Consider the following 24,208-nt stretch of genomic DNA (forward strand, 5'->3'; position numbering starts at 1 on the left):
GGTCTTTGTAAGCTAGCTGTCTTAACCAGTCGTTTAACAGTACGTCCAACACCATCACATGGAGATTTCCCGTGACTGGTTGCAAAAAAGGACCAACACGCTTCCAGGTTGAAATCACACTTGTGACGGCACAGATTCAGCATATTTTTATAATTTTTATACTGTCCAGCGCGACCGTCCGAGAAATATTCAACTTTAGTAATGGTGCTGGACAAGCTTGGAATCAATGCAGTGAGTTTGTACAAAAGCCCATGCACAAAAGCTGTCTCATGTGTTAAGTCATCTGAAACAATGCAAAATGACTGCTGGTATCATCTGTTAAAGAACTCTACTGGAGTTTAAGTATCTAGATTGGCATTTAGCTATGAATGAATGCTTCGTAAGGTCATCCAAAACTCTTACAATTTGTTGAATCCGTTCATATCTCATCATTAACACCGTGATAACATCCATCGTGTCTGTAGACTTCCATTATTGGCATTGGACTTCATCATCAAGTTTCTCATCATACTGTGCAAGCAAAAAGCCTTCTAGTGCTTGAGACCCAGGACATTGTTCACAACGATGCAACATGCACATTTTGTTCTCCGTGCTGCACACTATTTTGTCAATCAATGTTTTGTATGTTTCATTGTTGTTGGCAGCAGCAACCAGAAGGATTGCATTTTGATGTTGGATACACACAGACAGAATGAGTGCCTTTGGACGATACGGGGACACACCATTTGGGATGGAGTGAACAAAACTTTGAGAATCCAATCTTCAGCTCGAGATATTTTTCACAAAATGTGGCATATAATTTCTTCAAATTGCACAAAATGAGCTTCTTTTGCTTATGAAAATTTTTGGAAACACTTACATAATCTTTAATTCCAGGCATTAAGCGGGCAAATTCATCATTTTCATACACAAATGAAATCAAAATAATACTAAGAATAATAATAATAAAATAATAAGAATCAAAATAGGAGTAGGCAAAATTGAAGTTCAAAAAAGGAACTCAAATTTACTGTAACCTCTCTCAGAGTGCACCTTTAGCAGGCAGTAATTAATGTTTTTGGTGAATAATCTTTAAACACTAGCAGTTGGTGCCTTGGAATTGCAACCTTGCATATATAATTATATATGCATGACCAGTTATACGATATTGCTCAAATCTGCATTTTATATCTTATAAGAATCTTAAAAATAGTGCTTGCTGTTAAAACCAACTTTATTCCTAAAGGACAAAAAACAAGTTTCCAATTTTTGGATACATGAAAATACATGAACCATGCTACACAAAAGTGCAAAAATTATGTTTCCAATGCGATTGCTATTTTTGTAATTGCGTCGTAAACTTGAACTTTGACATCAATGAAAAAACTTAAATTACTCCATGAAGGAGGTGTGATATAGGTTTTTTATGTGCTTAAATGAATTCCTTGACCCCAAAAATGGTAAATTCAACATTTGTTTTATTATTCTACCTTCAGAAATAAAGATATTAAAGAAAATCATAAAGCGTGACCAGTGCTCACTAGCCAAAAGCCATCGTGTGGCGAAAATTTCAAACTTGAATAACTCGAAAACGCCTGGAGATATTTTCAAAATTTTTTTTTTAATCTTCGGCTTTTTCCAAGGTCTATAACATATATTGAAATTATCAAAATCCAAGAGTAGTGGTTACAGGGCCTGGTTGATTATACATGGAATGACTCAGTGTGTAAATTTACATAATATTGTATAAACAAACACTGACGGTGCCAAAAAAAGCTAAATAAAAAAGCAACCAAATATTAAAAGAAACAGCAGAGAGAAGAGTGGCGACGAGATCTCGTGGTGCAAAATCATGCGTCAGAATCATTTTACAGTTTGGTAGCATAATGATCACCGATTTTAAGTCACGCAAAACCTTTCCTCAGCCTGAGGCTAAAGACTATTACCCACACGTTTGTACTAGTTTTCTGCTTCCCAAATTGTGATGTCTTTTCTTCCTTTGACCTTTGATTGTGTACTTATGCACTAGACCCGGAATTAAAGTACCGGTAGGCGGTAGTGACGGTAGTGTTCATGCGAGAAACCTTATTGCACAAGGATGAGGGTAAACGACGGAATCTGAACGGATTTTTATGGATTCTGCAAAATGTGAAAGTAAAATAAGGATTCTAAGGAAAGGACAGACTTAAAAACTTCAAAGAATAGTGTTTTGAAAGGCAAGATTTTGTTTTGGTGTGCTCACAAAGAAAGACAGTATTGTAATTCACTATTTGCAAATAAAAATTTTTTAACACCTCAATCCATCCGCAACCGGCCAAATTTTATGGTGATAAACAAGCATGGTTTTTTTTAGCTGTAGGCTGGTGTTCGTTATCATGATCGCTTACTTATTAGGGGCAAAACGCCGCCATTTGTGCAAAAATACGGTAAGGAGCAGAAGCGGACCTTTCTATTTTCTATACACCGCCGGGGGACGAGTCACAGACAGAATGATTTGACTCGAGCAAGGTTTTTGGAAAGACTTGACTGTGTTTTTGTGCTTAAAAGACTCTTGTTAACGTGGAAATTTCGGTTGACTTGACTCGAATCAAAAAACAAAGGCAATTGCTATAGGTTTAGGCTATTTTAACGGTTTCCGGTACCGAATTTGGAAAAAGCTATTTCGGTAAACGGTTAGCCAGTTATGCAATTGGTATTTTTTACCAAAGTAGTTAAATACGAGTATGTCAATTAGGCTAGGCCTAGTCTGTAAATTGAAATGGATGCAAATTTTCGGCTTAAACGACGTAGGCCTATAGGCTACTAAATTTTCCAATGTGTAAATTTACCTAAAACTAATCCCCAAGCTCGCACTTGGGTTCCCCCACTCGTAGCTTCGCACTCGACCCAAGCTCGCACTTCTCATGATTATATTACTAAGCTAGGCAAAGAAACACTAATTTTTAACTCAAAATGACATGAGCCTACTTTTTTCCAAAGTCTAAACTGATTTAAAACTAATCCTCTTCGACCCAAACTCTTACCTCTCAAGACTAAATTACATCAAAGAAAATTGGACAGAAAAGAAGTCAAACAAAGCAAGATTCAAACCTGGGACTTCCAGCATATGAGCCCCATAGTTATCTACGATTCCACCACATTGATTTCTTCTCCTCGTCCAAAACAAGAGTTATAAACGCATCAGCGAAAATCTGCCGGTCATCATATTGTAATTCTGCAATTTTGGTAAACAGACGCCGGTGAAATAGTCACTTTGCAAAACAAAATATTTCAAAACGTTGTAAATTCAATTTTTATATTTGTAAAAACATTTATTCAAAAATAACTATGCAACTACCCTTTCCGAGTTCATTTCGTCAGTAATCACTTTCCGGCATTTTTTTGAGTGGCAGAATTTTTTCAACCGCCTTTACTTAACAATGGAAATTGTTGACCCACTGATTTTTTTAAAATTGCAAAAGTTCTGGGCATTGGATTGTAATGATTTCGCTCCTGCTGTATGCCTGCAATATTTTCCATGTTACAAAAATCATATTCCTATTTTAAGTCAGGCTATATTTTTTGTTAAATATTTATCATCAAAGCAGAATAATGTTTTGGTTTCCACAAACTTTGCAGGAAAATTTTCGAAAAAGCCATATGGTACTAAAATATCGTGATTATTGTTTTGAATACCATATGGCATTCCAGCATTAAAATTTTACTTTTTTTGCAGTGCGCAATAACTTTGAAAGATTGAGAAAGTTTCGTTGCCTAGTTAATTAAGTTTAAAAAATGTGAAAAGCACCCGTATAGAATTTTTTATGGAGCCAGTCATAGATATGCAACTGCGGTTTGAATGCTCCTTTTCTTTCTTAAATTCTCTTATTCTCTAATGTTTCAGTGCTCACCGTGTTTGACATGACTTTTAAAACTTACTGCATAATGAGTTGTGCATTATAACACATGTATATCTGATGAAGCAAGGTCAAACTTGCAAAAGCTTTGTTTAGAAATAAAGGTTAATCATCATGGTGCTTTTGCATTTTATTCTTGCTTTTTTATTAATACCTTTTCTACCTTTTTTATTAATATTTTTATTATGTTCCATCACCATCAATGTTTGTGTATACACAATTGAGGATTTTGTGAGTGGCTCAAAGTGATGGAATGATCGTGTTCCTGATATGGTGCTTCTCAACAATAACCTGTATGCCATTTTAAGTTTATCACCGTTTGTGTAAATTATCTGAATGCAAGAATTCAATTGCAATTCCACTTATGTTAGAAGATCAGTTTCTAAAAAGTGATTGTGTATTTTTAATCTGATTAGATACAGGTCTTTGTAGACTTGCTGTTTTTGCCAAACGTTTGACGTTTGACCCAATTCCGTCACAAGGAGACTTACCATGACTGGTTGCAAAAAATGACCAACTCGCTTCAAGATTAAAATAATAAGTTTTGTGACAATATTCTTGCAACAAAATCTCAAAGTTAAAACATTCCATTGTGATATGAAACAGGCCTAATGTTTAGCAGAATATCAATCGTAATATGTTAATCAAAATATCTATATAAACATAAGAATATTAATATAGGGATAAGTAAAATTAACTTCAAAAAATATCAATTGCATGTGCCGCCATTTGTTATTGTTGGATAATAGTGTCTGTTGATCCAAACTTGACATTTTAAAATGTGGTGCAGTTGTTCAAACTCATTTTTCTCTTTAAGCTCAAAAAACAAGTTCCCAATTTTTGGATATATGAAAATATTTGAACCATACAAAAAACTTTTGTTTAAAATTTTTGTTTCGGAGATCATTGCTATTTTTTTAATTGCATCATGAACTTACCCTTTGATCTTCACTCAAAAATCCTAATTTATTATGTGAAGGAGATGTTTAAGAGACTTTTCAACTGCTGAAATGAATTCCCTGACCCCAGAAATTGTAAAAACAACATTTGTTTCATTATTCTACCTTCAGAAATAGAGATATTGAAGAAAATCACGAAGCGTAACCAGTGCTCGCCAACCTAATATCCCTCAAGTGGTGGAAATTTCAAATCGCATTAAATCAAAAATGGCTTGAGATATTAAAAAAAGTTTATTTTTAATTCTAAATTTTTTAAACCTCCACAACATATATCCAAACCATCAAAATCTATGACTAGTGGTTACAGGGCCTGGTTGATTATTATGCATGGAATGACTTGTATGTAAACTTATGCACCGTTTGTAATGCACTATCCCATGTGGGGTATTTTGTCACTCATTGTAGGTTAAATAGAATTTCCTTCAAAGAAGGAAATAAGTCATATCCTGCCTGCAAGCCATTCTGTTTGACTAGATCAGATTGTTGCCAGCCTGTTTAGGTAACAGCCATTTTTGTGCTCTTCTTAAGTGCAGTGTTCGCATCAAACTATCTGGAATCAATTCAATAGTTTTACAAAGTACAATTTATATATATACACTATTTTTTGCAGCAAGTAATGATAAGGATGTTTGTATAATTGTACAACAGTTGTATTCAAAGTGTAACTTATTTCTAGGTATACTTTGTGACATAATGCAACGTAAGCTTTAATGAAATTTTTAATTGAACTCTGTCAAGAAGATGAATCAACAACAATTTTGGTCAAAACCTTGTTTTAAAGATGAATATCCTTGGTACATACATCATTACTAAGAAACTGAGATTCCGGTGGTTGAAGTGGCTAAAAATGTAAATAATAAACAAAGTAACCAGAGTATATAACGGAACAATTGTTGTGTGAAATTGCCATGTATAGCAACTGTCAAAGAAGTTTGGTGAAAAATGCTTAGTTTAAATGTTTATGAAATTTCTGCAGACTTAGACTAAATCTACCCTGTATCAATTTGGTTCACAAGCCAAGACTCTGTTCGAATTTAGCAAATAACTATCACTAAATAAATCTAAGCATTTACGTAAGATGTAACATGCATTATGCAAGATACTAAAAACCAATCAGAAAAATGTATGCACTTTTAGTGATGATTTTATAAGTGAATGTAAATATTTTCTCCATTTGCATGTTTTATTTGATGCTGTTTCCAGATGTTTTGTATGTGTGTATCCAGATATTGTGTTTGTCATGCACATAATTTTTGCCATTCGAGATTATTACAGCTGTTATCTGTAAGATACCATCAGCATTGTAACAACATGTATATAAAGAGCAGGTACTCCAGAGTTAATATCATTATGTTTTATTGTGTTCTATGTATGTACATATTAATAGTACTGCCATGTAAAGTCAGTTCACAATGCAGTAGTTGTTTGTTACATGCAATATTCTGTAACGTGCAAACAATCTATATTATTATTTATATACGCCTTCAGCACATCATGTTGTTTTGTATAGTTTCTGCCATGAAAATTAATATTCCAGCAAAACACAAAAACTCTATCATTTTGCTTACATAAAATTGACCATTTATAATCATTGATGTTGAATAATTGCTACTAAACCCATTAGCGTATTGCAGATGTTGGTATAGTTTTACACTTTTAGTTAGATTTTTATTTATCGTCAAGTTTGCCATTTCATGTATTGTATTTTGGTTTAACTTTTTGATAAATTTATTTGATTTGAACTGTGAATGACCCACACAATTCCCATTTTTTCATGTTATATCTTATTATCGTTATCTACAATTTCCATTATAATCAGAGATAAAGAACAGTGACTGCTTGTGGTCATGTGATCAACGTCGTCGTTTGGGACTCAAGTGCAATATATCTCTGTACATATTGTGTATAGAAAAGAGGTTATGGGTGTCTGTCATGTTCTCGTGTGACACCCAGTGTTTGTGAATATTTGTATATTAAAAATTCGTCATAAGAAGCAGGAATATTGTTGATTTCATTTAACAGATTGTGTTTTACTGCGGTATATGTAAGATACAGATACGACAGGATTAGGGTTAGTTCGGATATCAATAATTTTTACTATCCGGATAACGGATATATCCGTATATTTGGAATTTATCTAACCGGTTAACCGGATAATAACTGCTAAGTGAGACAATCGATTTCACGAGGTTTGCATGAAAAATGGATTGTAAAATCATTACACAGTTTTATTGTAGATCTATGTACACGCGCAGTACGAGCGAATACGAGAAAAATCACGCAAATTTAATGTTCACTGCTTCTGCAACGCCCTCCTTATAAAGCACAATGCATCAATTGTGGAATCCTGTAGACGGGACCGGAGTTTTGTAACAAAGAGTCCACATGCACTGAATGCTCTTTCTGCTTCCACAGAAGTGGGCTGAATAGTAAGCAGCGCTTCATAGAGAGTCTGAAGGTTGGCAGGTCGTTTCCCAGAAGCTTCAAAGACTTCACATTCCTTTTGGACCATTCTTCTGTTTAGGTTTGGAGTACTGGAAGGACGAGTAGTTTTCGACGAGTAGTTTTAGTGGCTTAAAATAGTTTTCAATCGTGCTAGTACCTGCGGAACATTTGTTTGTGTTTTCCAAAGAAACTTGCTGTTTTGCTTTCTTTGTGTCAAGAACAATCTTATGTTTTAAAAAATTTAAACCAAGGTGGTTTCTCATTTCTCCTGTAGATCCACCTTTACAAGAAATCGTGTTTTCACAGGTTTCACATTTTGCCCTCTCACCATTTCTCGATCGTAGAAAGTAGCCCCAAACTGGATTATCACTTTTGAAACGTTTAAATTCCATCTCTTAAATTTAGTAACTTCAAACTAGGTTGTAGTCAAAGCTTTTCAACTGACACTTCACAGACTTTACCTTGCTATGAGAATGCAGTCTTCTATTAAAAGAATCATTCATTATGCTTTCTTTGTGACGTGATAGTAAATTTCACTCGTGCATGAGTGTGTATACTTACTGTATACTCGTGTATACTTTCACCGTAGTTGAAAGTATAAGACAATAGAAGTGTGAACAAAGGTTTAATTGCGCTCAGCGGGAGTCAGCCTCTATGTAACAAAGAATGTTCAAACTTACTAAAAAGTGTAAAACGCATTAGCAACGATACTCTTTTAGCCATTGTTTTCATTGTTCCATTGTCATTAGCAGTTTAGAACAGGAACAATCTGTTTCCCAGAGACATTGCACTCAGGATGTAGGCTACTGTTGATTTGTTGTGAATCCAGCAATAAAGCGTAAACAGATGATTATTTTCATAATACTGTATTTTAACAGTTTGTTGGAACATATGTAAAAGAATCACTCGGTTTATCTTTGTTGCCAGGCGCCCACTGTCATATACTTATTATAATCATTATTAACTTTAATTCATGCTCTTCGACCACCATAAAACATGGATCTGGCAGGATCTATTTTAGACCATGGTAGGTTATGATAAGCTTTATCGTCAGACTAAAGAAAGTTTTTGCACAACTTAAATTCTGCGATCATTGCTCAAACCCCGACTAACGAGTTAGCTTAGCCTTTGTGCAAGTTCTGAAATTACAACATTTTATTTTTTTTTATAGAGAGTGAATATTTGACCATAAGGTTACACAGACCGTTAGATAACGATTAGGAGAATTGAAATGCAAAAAGTTAATGTTAGTTATTTAGGGCTCAATTCAAGTTAGATTTACTATGCAAGGAAGATTTTGGTAAAGTTAAGTTAATAAAAAGCTTCAAACATGATCTTTTCTGGTCAAATAGTGGCAGCCTTTTTTTATATCGCATTGGCCGAATTTAGAACTGTTCACCACAACCACTACACCGAACAGGAGAAAGCGTCGTTAATGCCTTGCCCAAGGGCATTGGTATAATATGATAATCTTTATCCTCATACTGAGGAAAGTCTTTACATGACTCAAACCCGGCAATGATTCCTCAGTTCGGGTTTGGTAGTCGTGGTAGCACCACTGTAATTCAAACATTGCACGTTTCAAGACGTCAGGCCTTTGTCGCTTTCCCGTTCGTTGATAATTTGTGAGCGTACTTTGAGAACGTACGGGTTTTCTCACTATTTTATGTACAATAATAAGTTATGAATTCTTGCGGTACAGACTTATACTAGTGCAGGGATGCTTTTTGGTCGTGTTTGTCCGGTTTATATGAGGCGGGGAAGTGATCCATTTATGACTCGCAAGCCAGGCGTGAAATTCAGAAGCCTGGGTCGAGATTACAGAAGTCATGGCTCGTATAAAATGAAGCCTGGGTTGAGATTACACAGATCATGGCTCGTATAAAATGAAGCCTGGGTCGAGATTACAGAGGTCATGGGTTCTGTGGATTGAAGCCTGGGTCGAGATTGGAAGGGTCATGGCTCGTATAAAATGAAGCCTGGGTCGAGATTACAGCAGACATGGCTCGTATAAAATGAAGCCTGGGTCGAGATTACAGAGGTCATGGGTTCTGTAGATTGAAGCCTGGGTCGAGATTGGAAGGGTCATGGCTCGTATAAAATGAAGCCTGGGTCGAGATTGTAAGGGTCATGGCTCGTATAAATTGAAGCCTGGGTCGAGATTACAGAGGTCATGGGTTCTGTAGATTGAAGCCTGAGTCTAGATTGGAAGGGTCATGGCTCGTATGAATCGAAGCCTGGGTCGAGATTGGAAAGGTCATGGCTCGTATATAATGAAGCCTGGGTCGATATTACAGAGTTCATGGGTTCTGTAGCTTGAAGCCTGGTTCGTGATTGGAAGGGTCATGGCTCATATAAAATGAAGCCTGGGTCGACATTGCAGAAGTCATTGGTTAGGCTATGTAGCCTACGACTGGAAAGGTCACAGCTTTTTTTACTAAAGGTTTGATCGACAATAAAGAGGTCATGCCTAAAAGGCTGGTTTGAAATGAAATAGATCATGTTTTTTAATTAAATCCTGTATCACTAAGTTTGCGTTGTGCAGTAAATTATCATACATTACCTATATTACGGAAATTAAGCCCCACAAATTACACACGAAGTTAAATTGAGTGCCACAGGAATGTTGAGTTATGCAAAACCACAAATACATTATGCAAGTACATGATAAAATTATTGTTGAACTACTTATTTGTGGTGTTTCTGATAAAATGCCTGCTACCAATTACTTTTTTTCTCCTCACATGTTAATTACACCATTGTCTTAGTTGTACTTTACAGGTATATAGTGATTTGCTTAGTAAGCTATTGAAGAACATAAAAATGGAGTGGTTTGACCATACATTATTACTGCATGTTAGGATTTTTGATGCAGACCATTTCACGTTGCTCCAAGGATTGTGAAATCATTCACGTGACCCACGTTCAATTGGGAAGTCTCCTGACTGCATGAGTTAAACACATTTACAGATGAATGTCTTTGTAGTGAGGAAATTGTTTAAAAGTACTTTCTTCAACACCTTCCTTTCCGCTGATATGCTTCAATTCAATAAATCATTTACAGTGAACGCTTGCCTGACTTATATTTGTACCACAAACAGGTTAACAACTGGAAAGAATTTTATTACAGTACATGAATTAAATTGTGCAATGTTTGCATAGGAACTGTTCGTTTTCTGCCGGTTCAGCGGAGCAGGATTCGTGGATCCAGCGGCAGCATTGATCACATGCATACTGAAAGAGAAATAGGCAAAACAGTTTGATATTGCTGTAATAGAAGCCTTAATGTTATGACATTACATTGAACAACTTCAGGCGAAAACTATTTACCCATGCAGTGCTCCGTGATGTTGTTTTCGAACAATGAACACAAAATTCGTCAAGGTTCTCTTCGTCTAAAAACAAAACATGAAGTGAAATAATATTATTTTTCATTGAATTAATGGGACCCCAAATAAATTAAGCATGGACTTACCACAATGTCTAAGCAGCATATTTCCAATTGCAATGCGTATTGCATTACAATCTGTGGGAGCCTCTCTAAATTCTTGAAATTCATTTTTCATGTATTGCTGGGCAGCCTACATAAACATAACGTAGAAGTAGCTTTCAGTGGATAGGCAATTTCAAGTTTATAATATTTTGTCACATATAATCCACAAAAATGTATAATCTCCCACATATGTCCAGAGTCTAAGTCTTCTCTGAATTGTAAGGTGCACATTAGCACTCAACTAGTAAAAGCCATGCTCTTCTTTTACAATTATTATGCAATTATTAACTACCAAGTGGCTGCATTGTTAGAGCTCTGTGCTACCAACAGTGCTGCACATGTCCGATACCTACTATAATGAAAATTCCTTTGTTAACTCGCCTTGTTTTATGTTAATTATTTCTCACTGCAATAACTTATAGTCAAATGTAACAAGATATGAGTTAGGGGGTTTATCTTGTATGATTGAACACTTACCATGATAGAGAGGGGCCCACAACTGTGGGTATCTTGTTGTATATTGTGGCTGTGTATTACCACTTTTGCATCTTCATAAGATGCATTCAGTTTATGCACTTTCATGTTGTAAAACTTCTGGAAGGATCTATTTAGATTTGAAATATATCAGTACAGTATAAATACTTGTAAAGTACCGAACCCGAAATGTAAGCTCATGTGAGCCCGAGTGATAGGCGTGATAATATTACAAACATTGAAATTTATTTGTGAAAGCACAAATGTCCTTATTGACTCACTGTTGGCTACATTAAAATCCTATATGTCCACGGTATACCACCTGCATATTTCTTAATAGTAATAAAACTTCTTTATCAATCACTGGCGAATTTCATGCACCGTTCCATGACAGATTACAAGCCAATGTTTTAATCACAGCTTCAGCTTACGTTAAATTAGTTGTAATGGTTGGAGCGATGGTATTTTCCCTCCCAAGTGGATCATATATGAAAACCTCAGCGTTAGCAACATCAATTGCCTGCAAATAATGTAATGGTAGCTGCATGGTGATAGTCGTCAGGCAGATAGCTAGTGTTACAAATAATCTTAATACATTGAATTTGAATCTCACCAAAAACACCCAGTGTGCTCCAGTATTTATGATAGTTATAACTGGTTTCATGAAACGTCCAGTTACCTAAAAACAAACTTCATAAACAACATGTCAAAGTAAAAAGGAGCAAATCATGGCTTTAACATACCCAGTCACTATTTCTGCGGGTAAATCTTCTTTTGTGAAACCATAAAGTACCATACTGTGAGGAAACAGTATTCCAATCCTCATTCTTTGAAAGAAGTTTTCAAACCACATGTGAATTCAAACGTGAAATACACACAATTTCAAAGTAAACCAATAACAACTGTATGGCGGTAGAATACCTTATATATGTTTTACAGTACAGCACATTAACTACACTAATTCAAATAAAACATGTCAGTTGTGCTGCTAAAATCAAGTTCAAAGTATATTGTTTTTGCTAAATTTTACTTTATTTGTAAGCTGTGAACAGGAATATTTCCTAATGTGAAGTATAAACAGTTATATATATAAATGAAAATACCAAAGCATACCTCAATACATAGGGCTTCTAGTGCCGCATCAACGACCTAAAGATAAAGAGATATACCTACACTTAGCCTGTTTACATACAACTTATTCCATAAAGAAAAATTATTAGATCAGCAAAATCCACATAAACAAGTAAAGGGGCATGCGCTTGTAAGCTGGCTTCCTGAAGCTGCAGGCATTTCTGACAGGAATTATCAGATATTGAATTCAATCTTCTCAACTCATTCAGATAAAATTGTTGTAAAAAGACAGTTTCAGCAATCTGGGAATATTGAACTGCCAATAAATGTTGACATTCATAGCCCGGATTCATGATTGATAAATGTTTTATGAGATACATACACTCTTCATTAGTGCAAACAGATGCGCTCTGCAAAACATTCTTCTTAACATGTATTGGAGCCAAAGGTCCCTTGCTAGATATTGCAACCATAAATATTCCATTAACAGCATCAATTGTCACACATGGCAGTATACTTTGAAGAACGCCATGTTTCTTTTCCCCATGTCTACGTAAGGCTATCGTGCTTGAAAAACATTGGCTGCAAATTTTACACATAAAACCTTTTCTGTGAACTTCCTGGTTACAAATTCTATCTGTAAAAAGACACCATGATCATTAATATTTAAGTTAAAGTACAGAAAAATATAACGTCTTTTCAATTGTGTAAGTTTTGTGCGGTGTTTGGTGAAATAAATTTTCTCTGTCTCTCTATAAACTTGTGTGAGAATTTAATTCATGTTGTAACATACTATATCTGAAGATGCTGATAATTTCAGTATGCATGCATTCTGCATAATTTACTGGCTTCGTAGTGCTTCACAACTAATGCTTTAACCAAAACTTAAAATATGTTTATTTACTTTTTCGGCCTGACTTTGCAAAGCAGTCGCTAAATATTTATCAGATGACCTTAAGCAGAAAATAGCTGCCCACCCTTGACCCAGCTATTACTATAATCTATCTGTTCAGCAGTTACAAACTGAAAAGTTATGTTTATAATACAACATAATTAGCCCAAAACATTTATATACCTGTTGATGTAGATGGCAGTTGTATGTCACTGGACGATTTTATTGATCCACATTCCCCTGGCATAAAAATAGCTCTTACAGCATGACCACATAAAAACTATCAGTACTGACCAGGCAGCTATATATACTGCACAAGGTATAAGTGCAGTAAAATAGAAAAATATCAGCATTGGTTATATTGACATATTACAATCATTTCCAGAGTCAGAATTACAGTACATCCATTAAAACTGAGCAGTATTTGTTAGACCAGATAATGAAATTTAAAAATGACTAAATGCAAAAAGCTACCAGGTCATAATTAGTATTCATAAATCTTCATAAACAAAAATATGTTTATACATAGACTCGATACTAAGTGAGTGCAAAGCAATTAACTTACCATTTGTTGTAACGAGGTGGTGTTTTAGAGGCCTACTCCGACCAAACACATGAAGACAAAAAGGGCAATGAAAATGACTTCGTCGTGCCTCAGTTTCACTTTTTCTGTTCAGGCATTCTTGCTTGCGGCAAGGAAGAGAAAAACCTTAAAAAATACAAACATAACATTTTATAATCTAACAATGCCTAACTATACATTATCAAGATAATTTGAAAATTAGTAATACTTGCACACTTACCCTTTCTACCTTTTACTTCAAATTTCACGGCATAAAATACAACTTTTTCCTGAAAAGCTTTCTATTTTTTCAAAAATTTCATCTTTTCGGCCCCAAAACACCGAAGAGAAATTCTCTTTTGACTCCATCTATTTAAAATCGGATTGTTTAATAGTTTTGTATTTTATTATAAATATTTGTTTATATTAAAATTTTGATCAGTATATAAAAAGCATTCATCATTCGTACAAGAAAGGCTGATTCCGTAAATCAGTCAATTTTTCAGTATGGCCTATAACTACTAATAAAGTAGCTAGCCTATCACCCAAGTCCCAAATAGTACCCGGCTACCAGGTTACGGTAGTCAAGGAAAACATTATGTCAGTATGCGACTTTGGGACCACATACCAGTATGTACCGGTATCCTACTATAAGCTACAAACTATAATATTCGTTTCAGATTGCCTAATAATAAATTTCGCCTCATACAGGCCTAGCCTAACTTTCAATGCAATCAAAACCCATGGCTTAAAATATTTCAATACAGTAGTGAAATTTCAATATTCAATGCCTACACACTGACACAGTAATTTCTTTAACAATAATCAGCGTCAGCAGTCTGCCAGTCCTAAAAAAAACAGCAAAAGAGCTCGACTAACCCTCCTGCCTTCTGATTCAACATTTTTAACTTCAGACTCCAGGTCTCAATTCTATTCGAATTCACCATTTTCTTATATCACCCAGGCTTCATTTTACAGCACCCATTACCTCTGTAATATCGACTCAGGCTTCAATTTATACGAGCCATGACCCTTCCAATCTCGACCCAGGCTTCAATTTATACGAACCATGACTGCTGTAATCTTGACCAAGGCTTCAATTTATACGAACCATGACCCTTCCAATCTCGACCCAGGCTTCATTTTATACGAGCCATGACCCTTCCAAACTCGACCCAGGCTTCAATCTACAGAACCCATGACCTCTATAATCTCGACCCAGGCTTCATTTTATACGAGCCATGACCCTTCCAAACTCGACCCAGGCTTCAATCTACAGAACCCATGACCTCTGTAATCTCGACCCAGGCTTCATTTTATACGAGCCATGACCCTTCCAAACTCGACCCAGGCTTCAATCTATAGAACCCATGACCTCTGTAATCTCGACCCAGGCTTCAATTTATACGAGCCATGACTTCTGTAATCTCGACCCAGGCTTCATTTGTGACGCCTGTCTTTGCATTGTGGGTTGCAATAGTGGCCTGTAGAAGATGTGACCTGTAAGTTGTGGGTTGTATTGGAAGTGGGTTGGCTCCTGTGGAACGTGACCTTAGAATAGTGGCGTCTTTTCAAATTTTCATGACCTGGGTTCGAAGTCATTAAATAATCACTTCCCCTATTGGTTTATATTCCAAGAAATGTGTGTGAGTTTCCCGCGAAAACAAAAACTTCTTAGGTTTTAGTTCATACAATTTAAAGATAACAAAATTTAAATTACAAGTAGTCTATTATTTCTTATAAACCTAAGAAAACAAAAATAGATTTCTGCATAATCCATATCAGAGTGGAATCGAATAATTAGTAAATAGTTACCAACAGTTTGGATTTGTTAAATGTTGAAAGTTTTATTGCTAAGAGCAATATGAAATACTTACAACCCTGCATTGAGATGTGTACAGGAAAGAGTAAACCAAAAACTTGAGAGTAAATAGCCTAACAGTTTTGCTTCAACTTATGTGTTTGTGGTTGGGTGTGGTTTCTTTCAGCGGCAAAAATTTGCAGGCACGACATATTTTTCTTTTCAATTTAAAGCTAACTAAAGTTGTATTGTACCTTAATCTCTTTGTCTCCTAAATTACTTCAAACCTTGGTTTAGCACATTTTATTAACTATAGCCTACCGTGTATCAATAATGTTCTGTATGGAAAGCTTGTATTTTTAGATTTACGACGAAAAAATTAGGACCCATGTTTACCCCACACCAGTATTAAACCTATAATTATTTTCCGCCACAACTAATTCCTATTTTAATAAAGGGAGGATTTCACTAAAAGCCTGAAACACTGAAGTGAAGAAAATAGGCCTACTGGTTGCGAAACACTGTTTTCAATTTCAGGCTTTTAGCGTGTCCTTAAATGCCAGTTTGGAATGCAAGTTTTTAGTGCACCGGTATGCGTGAGTGTGCACCAGATGTCCCTGTTTTGGAATTAATTAGCTTACAAAGTAGCTTTTTTGAGGCACTTTGTGCACGAGATAGGCCCTAGTTATGTTGTACACAACGCTTTTTTCCAAATGGTCTTACAAGGAGCCGATTCTAAGGCCTCTGGCTTCCACCTGCTTGTGCCACTGTCAAGTTATAAACCTACCGTTCAACTGTCAAGTGTTGAAACTGAGGGAAGTTCACCGCACTTGCAATGTTTGTATGCATGCTTCTTGTCACATTTTGTGCAAGGATTTAATGAATTTATGTCAGAAAGGCTGAAGCTGATATTTACGCCAATAACATAACCATATTTGCTCCATTGCCACGCCGAAAATCTTTGACGTTGAAATTGGCAAGTTTGTTAAGTGCGTGGAGTATGAAAATTAATTGCACATATTATGGCTGTTATTTCATTTTGATTTCTCTTCCAAAAACAGCAAACTTTCCAATGTGGTCCGGCGTATCATACAAATTTTATACAAATTGTATGTATATCTGTTGGTTATCATTAGTCTATTTTACCAGAAAAAATTGCACTTACAAAGCTAGCCTATGCTTGGTTTTTCACAAGGTTTTCGTAAACTTAACTGTTAAAACACGGTAACCTAACCCCTGACCAGATTGCATTTTTTGCTTTTTTCGACAAAATCTTGGGTGCGCAAAAGATCTACGATTGCACTTTAAGTCCACACTCACAGTCTGCGAAGTGATGGTTTTGATGCTTTAGCAAGCTTCTGTCTGCTAAAAAACTTGCTATAAATCATGTAAAAGTGCATAAAAACTGCGTCCACAATTGATTAAATGCACTAACTTCAGATAAAGGCACAATTACGTAATCATCAATCATTAACGTACCTAAAGTGTGCAATTGAGTATAATTATAATTGCAATTGAGCGTGCTGTTACCTAATTTTGCAGACCAGACCCCTGACAACGTGACTGCAGCTTGAATTGAAAGTATCGCAGTTTTTGACGAGAAATCCTGCTTGCAAAGACAAATTTTGACATAATGACATGCACTGAATCCTCATTCCTTTGTATATTTACTATAAATTGGTGTTCAAGCAACAGTCTTTTCTTTTTTTATTATAAATCGGCGTGAAGATAAAGTTTGTTGTGCATGTTGATAAAGCTTATCTGTGCAAGTGCCAGACTTTCCACTAGACGGTACTGCAGAGTATGGCCGTTTTCAGCATGATCTTGTGTGCTGCAAACAATCGAAAATGACAACCGCAGGTGACCCAAAACGGCTGAAACCACTGTATTAGATATGTGCCTGGCCTATTGAAATAATCTTATCTGTCATACTTACAAGTTGCAAGCACTCAATTTGTTGTTTGACATCTAAGGTTAAGTTGTTGGCTTTTAGAATGGGTAATGAATCATCACAATACGGTAAAAAATTAAAGAACAATATAATAGTAAAGTGGAATAAAGATAAGGAAAAATGTCCATTTCCTCCAAGGGAAGGTCAAGCTACTGCTGTTATTGGATCTAAATTGTACGTATTTGGAGGTGTCGTCTTTTTAAAAAATGAGAATGGTGGTGGAGAAGATCTTGAATCGAATGACCTGCTTGTTTATGATGTTCTGACAAGAAAATGGTTCAAAGAACCATGTTATGGAACATGGCCAAGTCCACGTTCTGGGGCTACAATGACATCTGTTGGGAAATCCTTATATTTGTTTGGCGGACTGAGTCAGTTTTCTGGTTGGATGAATGACTTTTATCGATATGACACGGAGTGTAAGACCTGGAAATGTATAGATGCAAGTGGTGCTCCAAGTCCTAGAGACAAAGTAATGTGTGCGTCAGTTGGTGAGAAAATTTACATCCATGGTGGGTTCGGTCCTGCTCAATACCTTAATGTTGATCCCGATGATGTTCTACCAATCGACGATGATGATGGTGAATATGAAGATATGGATGAATTACACGAAGTTAGAAACTGCCAAGAAGCAGCAAACTTTACATGGTCTGATGAACTGCACGTCTTTTGCACAAGCATGGGAAAATGGTCACATATCAAGCCAAAAGGTCCAAAAATACCAAGTGCTCGTGCTGCCCATAGTCTCACAGCTGTAAGCAGCAAGGCAGGCAACTGGTTGTATGTGTTTGGAGGCCGAGATATTGACTCAAGGCAAAATGATTTGTGGAGATTTAATATAAAAGATTGTGTATGGGACCAATGCCAAGGTCTAGGTTGCCAACCACAACCGCGGTCATTTCATGCTGCAGTGGCAGTAAAAGGACGTTTAGTTGTACATGGCGGTCGTGCCGTGAATAATCAACATTTTGATGATTTCAACATATTTGATATAGACACTAAGGAATGGCTGCAGCCAGAGATGGTTGTTGGTGGTCCTGCTATGGAAGAAAGCATAGAAACTCCTTGTGCAATGGGACTACATACATTATGTGCAGTGGATAACTACCTTATTCTGTTTGGAGGAAGCTCAGAACTAGATCCTGCAACTGGCACATGTACCAAATACAATAATGACATATTTCGAATAAATATTAATGACATTTTAGAGGGTGGTGCCATAGCAGAAAATGATTCTTCAGAAAATGATGCAAAACAAACAAATGTTTCACATATGCCTGGCATTTTGAATCTGAAAGCTAAAGTGAAATCAAGTGACCAGAATTCAGAATAAAAATTCATCGTAACGTTTTAATTAAGTCAATTGTGTGTATTATATAATTGTTTGTACAGCTTTCAATTGTCATATTTTATGCTCATCAGTTTTTTCAACTAAAATTGTCTTGTATCATATTTCATTTTTCTGGAGCTGAAGAAGCTGTTTTCAGCTTTGATTATCTCATTATTATTGGGAAAATATTGACAAGCCACAATTTTGCAACATCTAATTAAACAGATTGCAACTACATAACACAAAAACCTTTCTCCAGATTACAATTACACGAAAAGTAGTTATAATAACTTTAAAAATGCAGAAATAGATTTAAATAAACTTTCTAAATGCCCCTTTTTGTGGTTAGGCTTATTACTTTTTATACAACTTTTATTGTTAGGTAAGCTTTTTCTGATTGGAGCCCATTCTGAGTAAACTCCCTACCTTTTTGTTTATGCCAATATATATGAATAATTTTTGTGTTTCTAGAAATAGCTTATAGTGAAATGTTTGTAAACCAGTTTTTATATTTGTAGTGTTAGAAATTGCTACATCTAAAATATTGTATATATTAAAATTTCAATCAGGTATGGCCATGGGTGGTCCCATGTCTGTTATATTTTCAGGATGACTCATCATATAATATAATCCTATTCTCCATAACTATTAAAATGTTTAAATAATGTTTGTTTCTAATGATTTTGCTTTGTTTACTGACATGATAGAGAAACGATATATAAATTAACATTACTGTTTTATCTGCAAACTATTATCTGTTGTTGGTCGCTCTTTTGAAGAGATTTCAAACTTTAAGGTACTTTTTTATTTGATATGTAATTAAATTCATGTTTTTCTTTTCTTGTCTTTCTTTTTCTTTTTTGCAAACTCATGTCATAAACTTATGTAGGAATGATTTATGCAACGTGTACATGTGAGCCTTACAGCATCTTTGTTATATTACATAAAGGTAACATAAGGTATTTGCAAAGAAGCAAACTTCTGGCATAAGTATCAGCATGTCAAAGGATAGTGAAGAAGATGATGATTTTGGCAACTCAGTGCTTGATGAAGACACACCGCAAAGTGAAATCAGCCAGCATCTCTCAAAGCAAGTCGATTCTTTTATTTTTAGATTCATTTATATATTCTGCACTTTAAATTTGTTCGAACGTATCAGTTATAATTAAGAAGCTAATCTTGAATAGATTCATCGAATATCGCCAGAATCTTTCATTTAGCTAAACCCAAATACAACATTATCATACTTATAAATTTATCGACTTTCGTAAGAAATAATGTTGTAGTTTGAAAACTTAAGTAGGGACAACATTCTTTAAACTAAAAGTCATTTACTGGAGGAATTACGTTTTTTAATCGTTGTTTAATAAAAAAATTTCTAGCAGAGCTAATTGTTTAGAGATTACGTCATGTTGTAAGCCAAATTAGGCTACATATTGATGAAATTTATCACTTGGTTCTGATACAAATAGAATCGTTCGTGTCGACCTTCATAAGATTCATGTTTGCACAAACTTGAATAATTTTCTTCTCAACACAGCCCTAGTGATTGACTTAAAAGGAGGTTAAAGAACTCTGTATAATATGGAGGTGTTAGGCATTTTGACCATTTATGCAATAATCTCTTGGTTAAATATGCGCCTTGAGTCGAAGGCTTAATGCAAAGTTATCTGGCAGATGCTAATACTTAAAAACATGGTGTTTGAAAATATCACTCATAGTCATACTTATATATTATATATTGAATATATTGTAGGTAGGCCTATATTTGGTTTGAGACATAAGATTAACTACAAGCATGACCCTGGCCTGAACCAACGTTTTGAACGTAATATGAGATATGTTGTTTATTGGATGATTGTGCTTTTTTAGGACAGAGAGACTCAACCTTAGACGAAGCTACAGAAAGCTTATTGAAGAAACACAGCAAAATAAAGAAGAACTCATTAAACCTGACAATAATGGATTAATGGAAAATATTGCCAAAGCACAAGAGCTATTTAAAAAAGGTTCACAGGAAGAATGCTTTCAATAGTAATAAGTTCTATGCGTAATTTTTATATTTTTTGGTATTTCATGCTTTTTGTGTTGTAGTCAAAGGGCCTACGGAAGGTGCTTTGGATTCTCGCTTCATGTCGCTTGCAGTGTCTTTGGGTGCGCAAAAAACTAGTTTACTGCAAACGGATTTGGTTGCATTTCAGCCTGATGAATTCATTCAAAAACTGGTAAATCCCTGTCTGTATTTTATTTACCACACTTTTTGTATGAGTATTTCTTGTCAATTCAGTACTATAAAAAGTATACTTTCAGGTGTCTATTTTGTTGCAGGTTACTTTTATGGAAGGAAATGTAACGTCTGATAATCCTGAAGATGTCTTCATTCCGGATCGAGGATGGGAAATGCTTGGAGAAAATACAACCCAATACTTCACAAGCATTGTACCTGCACTTCATCCACTGTTAGTTTTATTTAACGTCAATCCTAAGTTCCTTCAATCCTAATGGCAGAGGCTGGGAATTTTTTCTCAGTCTTAGAAATGCATATACTCTAGTAATTACGTGCATTTTGTCAAGAAAAGTTAACTTTGGTCGCCAAAGCCCTTTACAATGCTTTGTAGGGCTGGCGTTTTTGAAGATGTCGGTCAATCTCGTGGTCCAACTCCATCTAAAGTTCGAAGGTTTAATGAAGAGACAAATGCACGAACTCAACTACCACAGCATTTAACAAATTATCGAGCTGATCAGAAGGAAGCAACTCCAGAAGAGATAGAAAGAGTCTTGAAAATAATTAGGGGATTTTATGCCAGCGACCGTAATTTCAAACTTTTTTTTTGTGTCCTTAACTTTAGGTTTATGTCATTTACTTAATTGGTAAAGTGTGCGTTGTCTTAAGCTGCACGCAATACTTTACAGCATCACCCTTTGACTACTTTGAGCTTGTAGTCAACCCGCAATCGTTTGGCCACACCATAGAAAACATATTCCATCTTGCTTTTCTTGTCAAGGATGGTCTGGTCAGAGTGTTTCTTGGTGAGAATGGAATTCCTGTTGTTGAACCTGTAAAAGACGCCGAGGCCCAAAAAAGTAAAAAGAATTTAAAGGAAGACGACATTTGCAATCAGGTCGAAAGAAGTAATTTATCGATACAGAGCAAACTAAAACTCGCTCTTTTAGCCCTATTGTCAATTCTCATTAATTGTTAAAATCAGTGATCGCGATTGTCATAGGTTATGGTGTCCTTATCGATGGATGAATGGGAAGCGATCATAGACGCGTATCAACTTGCAGGCGCTGAACCTAGCATACCTGCAGGTGGAGCTCGCGCGTCTAGAAAGAAAGTTAAGTGAATGGATAACTTCACACTGGATCAGTGTCGATTTCTGGATGTTGGATTGAAGTGTTTTTTCTTTCACTGTGATCGTATTTCTACATGAATTATGCGTACAGCTTTGCTGTGGCGATCGTAACTTTTGGCCAAATGGTTTGGTTGAATGGTTGTTATGTGAACTAGTGTAAGGAGGTTAGTTGTACGCTTGTGGTGTACACGTCGTCCTTGAGAATCTTGCCACTGTCGACTTTGTTAAACTTCTTTTTCCGTTTTACAATAAAATCCTAACAAGTATGCCGTCATGTTACAGATAAATTGTAGTTAATCAACTTCAAAATAGATTGCATCACACAAAATCTTTTGTTAAAATATTCTTGTTGGAGCCTCTTAATCAAATGTGAAAAAAATCCCAAAAATTTACGCCTACATCTTGGGTAGATGCAACAGTGACGGCCTTCACACTTTTCTAAGCCGTTGTTTTTGGAAACATTTTGTGCAGTCGCTCGTTTAAGTTAATAACATTACGAAGTTGACCATTGCCGGTCAATGACAAAGGTCATAGACTCCAGCAGTTCTTAAACTTAGCTTTTGCTGGCTACTTGCAACCAAAGAGATGTGGTCAACATCTGTGCTAAACATTGTCACTCCCGCAGCAAGCTGTTTAGTTGTAATCCAATTTACCAAGGAACACAGCTTCTGAAGAAGTTGTAGGCTACCACCATGATGATGATTATGGAGTACCTTTCTTTGTAAGCTTTTGCGTTTTGATCCAGATTACGATTATCAGTTCAGTTATCATTTTTTGCCAATAAAGTTTTATCTGATGTCAAGCAAATGCAATACCGAGATGTACATTGTACACGCAGTCTCGTGGAGTTGAATTAATCAGACCTCACGACCACAGTGTCTTAGCAGCTATAGAAAACACGTTAACACTCGGCCATTTATGTCTAATTTATCAACTAGTGCGCACATTGACAATGAAACTTAATTCCTGCTCGAAAACCTTAACATCAACAAACAATCAGTAAAATTTACAACAAGCAGTTGAGTACCCACAGCAACCTGCACAATGCATCCACCTGAATTTAAATTCTGATGGTGTTGCTTATTTCTAAAGACACATTTACAGTAATTGATTAAACATATTTTTGTCTTTTTCAAGGGAAAGGGCTTAGGCTCCTTACTACATTTACAACGGTAAGCAAGCCTTGAATTGTTTAACGCAATTTTCGTCATAAATAATTAAGAGACGATTTTGTGTATTTTTGGCAATAACTGCTTAACAACTGCAATTTTGATGTTGTTCTTGACTTTAATCGTTTTTGAAAAGTTAAAGAATAATTGCCCTAATGATAAGAAATTTAAACAACATGTAAAGGCCCAAAAATTTGTTCCTCTCGTCTTATTGCAAAATCTAGAACAGTGCTCTTCAACCTTTTTGTCAACGCGGAACCCCACATGTACTTTCGCGTTTGTCACGGAACCCCACTAACAAAAGTTTAGAAGTTACAAATTGCTTGGTCAGAAAATAAAATATTTCGTTATTACACAAGTCTGTACTCTCTACTCAGTCTGCTTGTACTTTTGTGATCTGTACATCGGCAACATCCTATGAATGTGATGCAACAATAACGTTCTTGTTAACAGCTAGTGACGCAACAATTATATCAATGTTTTATTGGGTTGTTGACTGCACTCAACTTCTTGTTTAACAAACTGGCCTACTTGAAGTATGAATGCGGTACAGTGATCTGAAAAAAATCGGAATGACGCATCAAAATGCTGAAGCAAGAAATCAATTTCCCTAAATAAACGAGGAACCCTCGCGGAACTCTGAAAACTCACGGAACCCCACTACATGGTTCCCGGAACCCTAAGGTTCCGCGGAACCCCTGTTGAAGAGCACTGATCTAGAAGACAGCAAAGGCTAAAATCAATCAACCATTTCAATTTTCGTCAAAAGCGCTTTTGGGGCACAAAAATCGGGCCACTTATTACTGTACCAGCAAGCGCTAATCAACGGG

The 24,208-nt window shown here is 35.7% G+C and overlaps 3 protein-coding genes and 1 long non-coding RNA gene across 6 annotated transcripts; 2 read left to right on the plus strand and 2 right to left on the minus strand.

Annotated features, from left to right (window-relative positions):
- Positions 1–7,037: 7,037 nt before the first annotated feature.
- LOC143449701 (uncharacterized) lies at positions 7,038–9,002 on the minus strand. Its single transcript, XR_013114606.1, has 2 exons — positions 7,960–9,002; positions 7,038–7,762 (listed from the first exon to the last, which is right to left on the minus strand). It is a non-coding gene; the product is annotated as an uncharacterized LOC143449701 (long non-coding RNA).
- Positions 9,003–10,345: 1,343 nt separating this feature from the next.
- LOC143448761 (uncharacterized) lies at positions 10,346–15,369 on the minus strand. Of its 3 annotated transcripts, XM_076948618.1 has the most exons (12): positions 14,760–15,369; positions 14,013–14,140; positions 13,775–13,918; positions 13,393–13,449; positions 12,360–12,395; positions 11,990–12,073; positions 11,860–11,925; positions 11,678–11,766; positions 11,250–11,376; positions 10,755–10,860; positions 10,610–10,674; positions 10,346–10,513 (listed from the first exon to the last, which is right to left on the minus strand). In XM_076948618.1, exons 7-12 carry the CDS (start codon positions 11,908–11,910, stop codon positions 10,418–10,420), a joined length of 534 nt encoding a protein of 177 aa, XP_076804733.1. In that variant the 5' UTR covers positions 11,911–11,925; positions 11,990–12,073; positions 12,360–12,395; positions 13,393–13,449; positions 13,775–13,918; positions 14,013–14,140; positions 14,760–15,369; the 3' UTR covers positions 10,346–10,417. The 3 variants fall into 3 exon arrangements, with proteins under 3 accessions (XP_076804733.1, XP_076804732.1, XP_076804734.1); XM_076948617.1 differs by having other exon boundaries at positions 14,013–15,369; XM_076948619.1 differs by lacking the exons at positions 13,393–13,449; positions 13,775–13,918; positions 14,013–14,140; positions 14,760–15,369 and having other exon boundaries at positions 12,360–12,425.
- Positions 15,370–15,716: 347 nt separating this feature from the next.
- Positions 15,717–19,565, plus strand: LOC143448759 (kelch domain-containing protein 2-like). The gene has a single exon (XM_076948615.1). It carries the CDS (start codon positions 17,567–17,569, stop codon positions 18,854–18,856), a length of 1,290 nt encoding a protein of 429 aa, XP_076804730.1. The 5' UTR covers positions 15,717–17,566; the 3' UTR covers positions 18,857–19,565.
- Positions 18,901–22,475, plus strand: LOC143448760 (non-structural maintenance of chromosomes element 4 homolog A-like). The gene is made up of 8 exons (XM_076948616.1): positions 18,901–19,649; positions 19,803–19,943; positions 20,726–20,862; positions 20,948–21,078; positions 21,182–21,312; positions 21,472–21,665; positions 21,767–21,975; positions 22,081–22,475. The coding sequence occupies exons 2-8, from the start codon at positions 19,852–19,854 to the stop codon at positions 22,198–22,200; spliced, it is 1,014 nt and encodes a 337-aa protein (XP_076804731.1). The 5' UTR covers positions 18,901–19,649; positions 19,803–19,851; the 3' UTR covers positions 22,201–22,475.
- The last annotated feature ends 1,733 nt before the right edge of the window (positions 22,476–24,208 follow it).

Source organism: Clavelina lepadiformis, chromosome 3, assembly GCF_947623445.1.
Source record: "Clavelina lepadiformis chromosome 3, kaClaLepa1.1, whole genome shotgun sequence".
Classification (NCBI taxonomy): Eukaryota; Metazoa; Chordata; class Ascidiacea; order Aplousobranchia; family Clavelinidae; genus Clavelina; species Clavelina lepadiformis.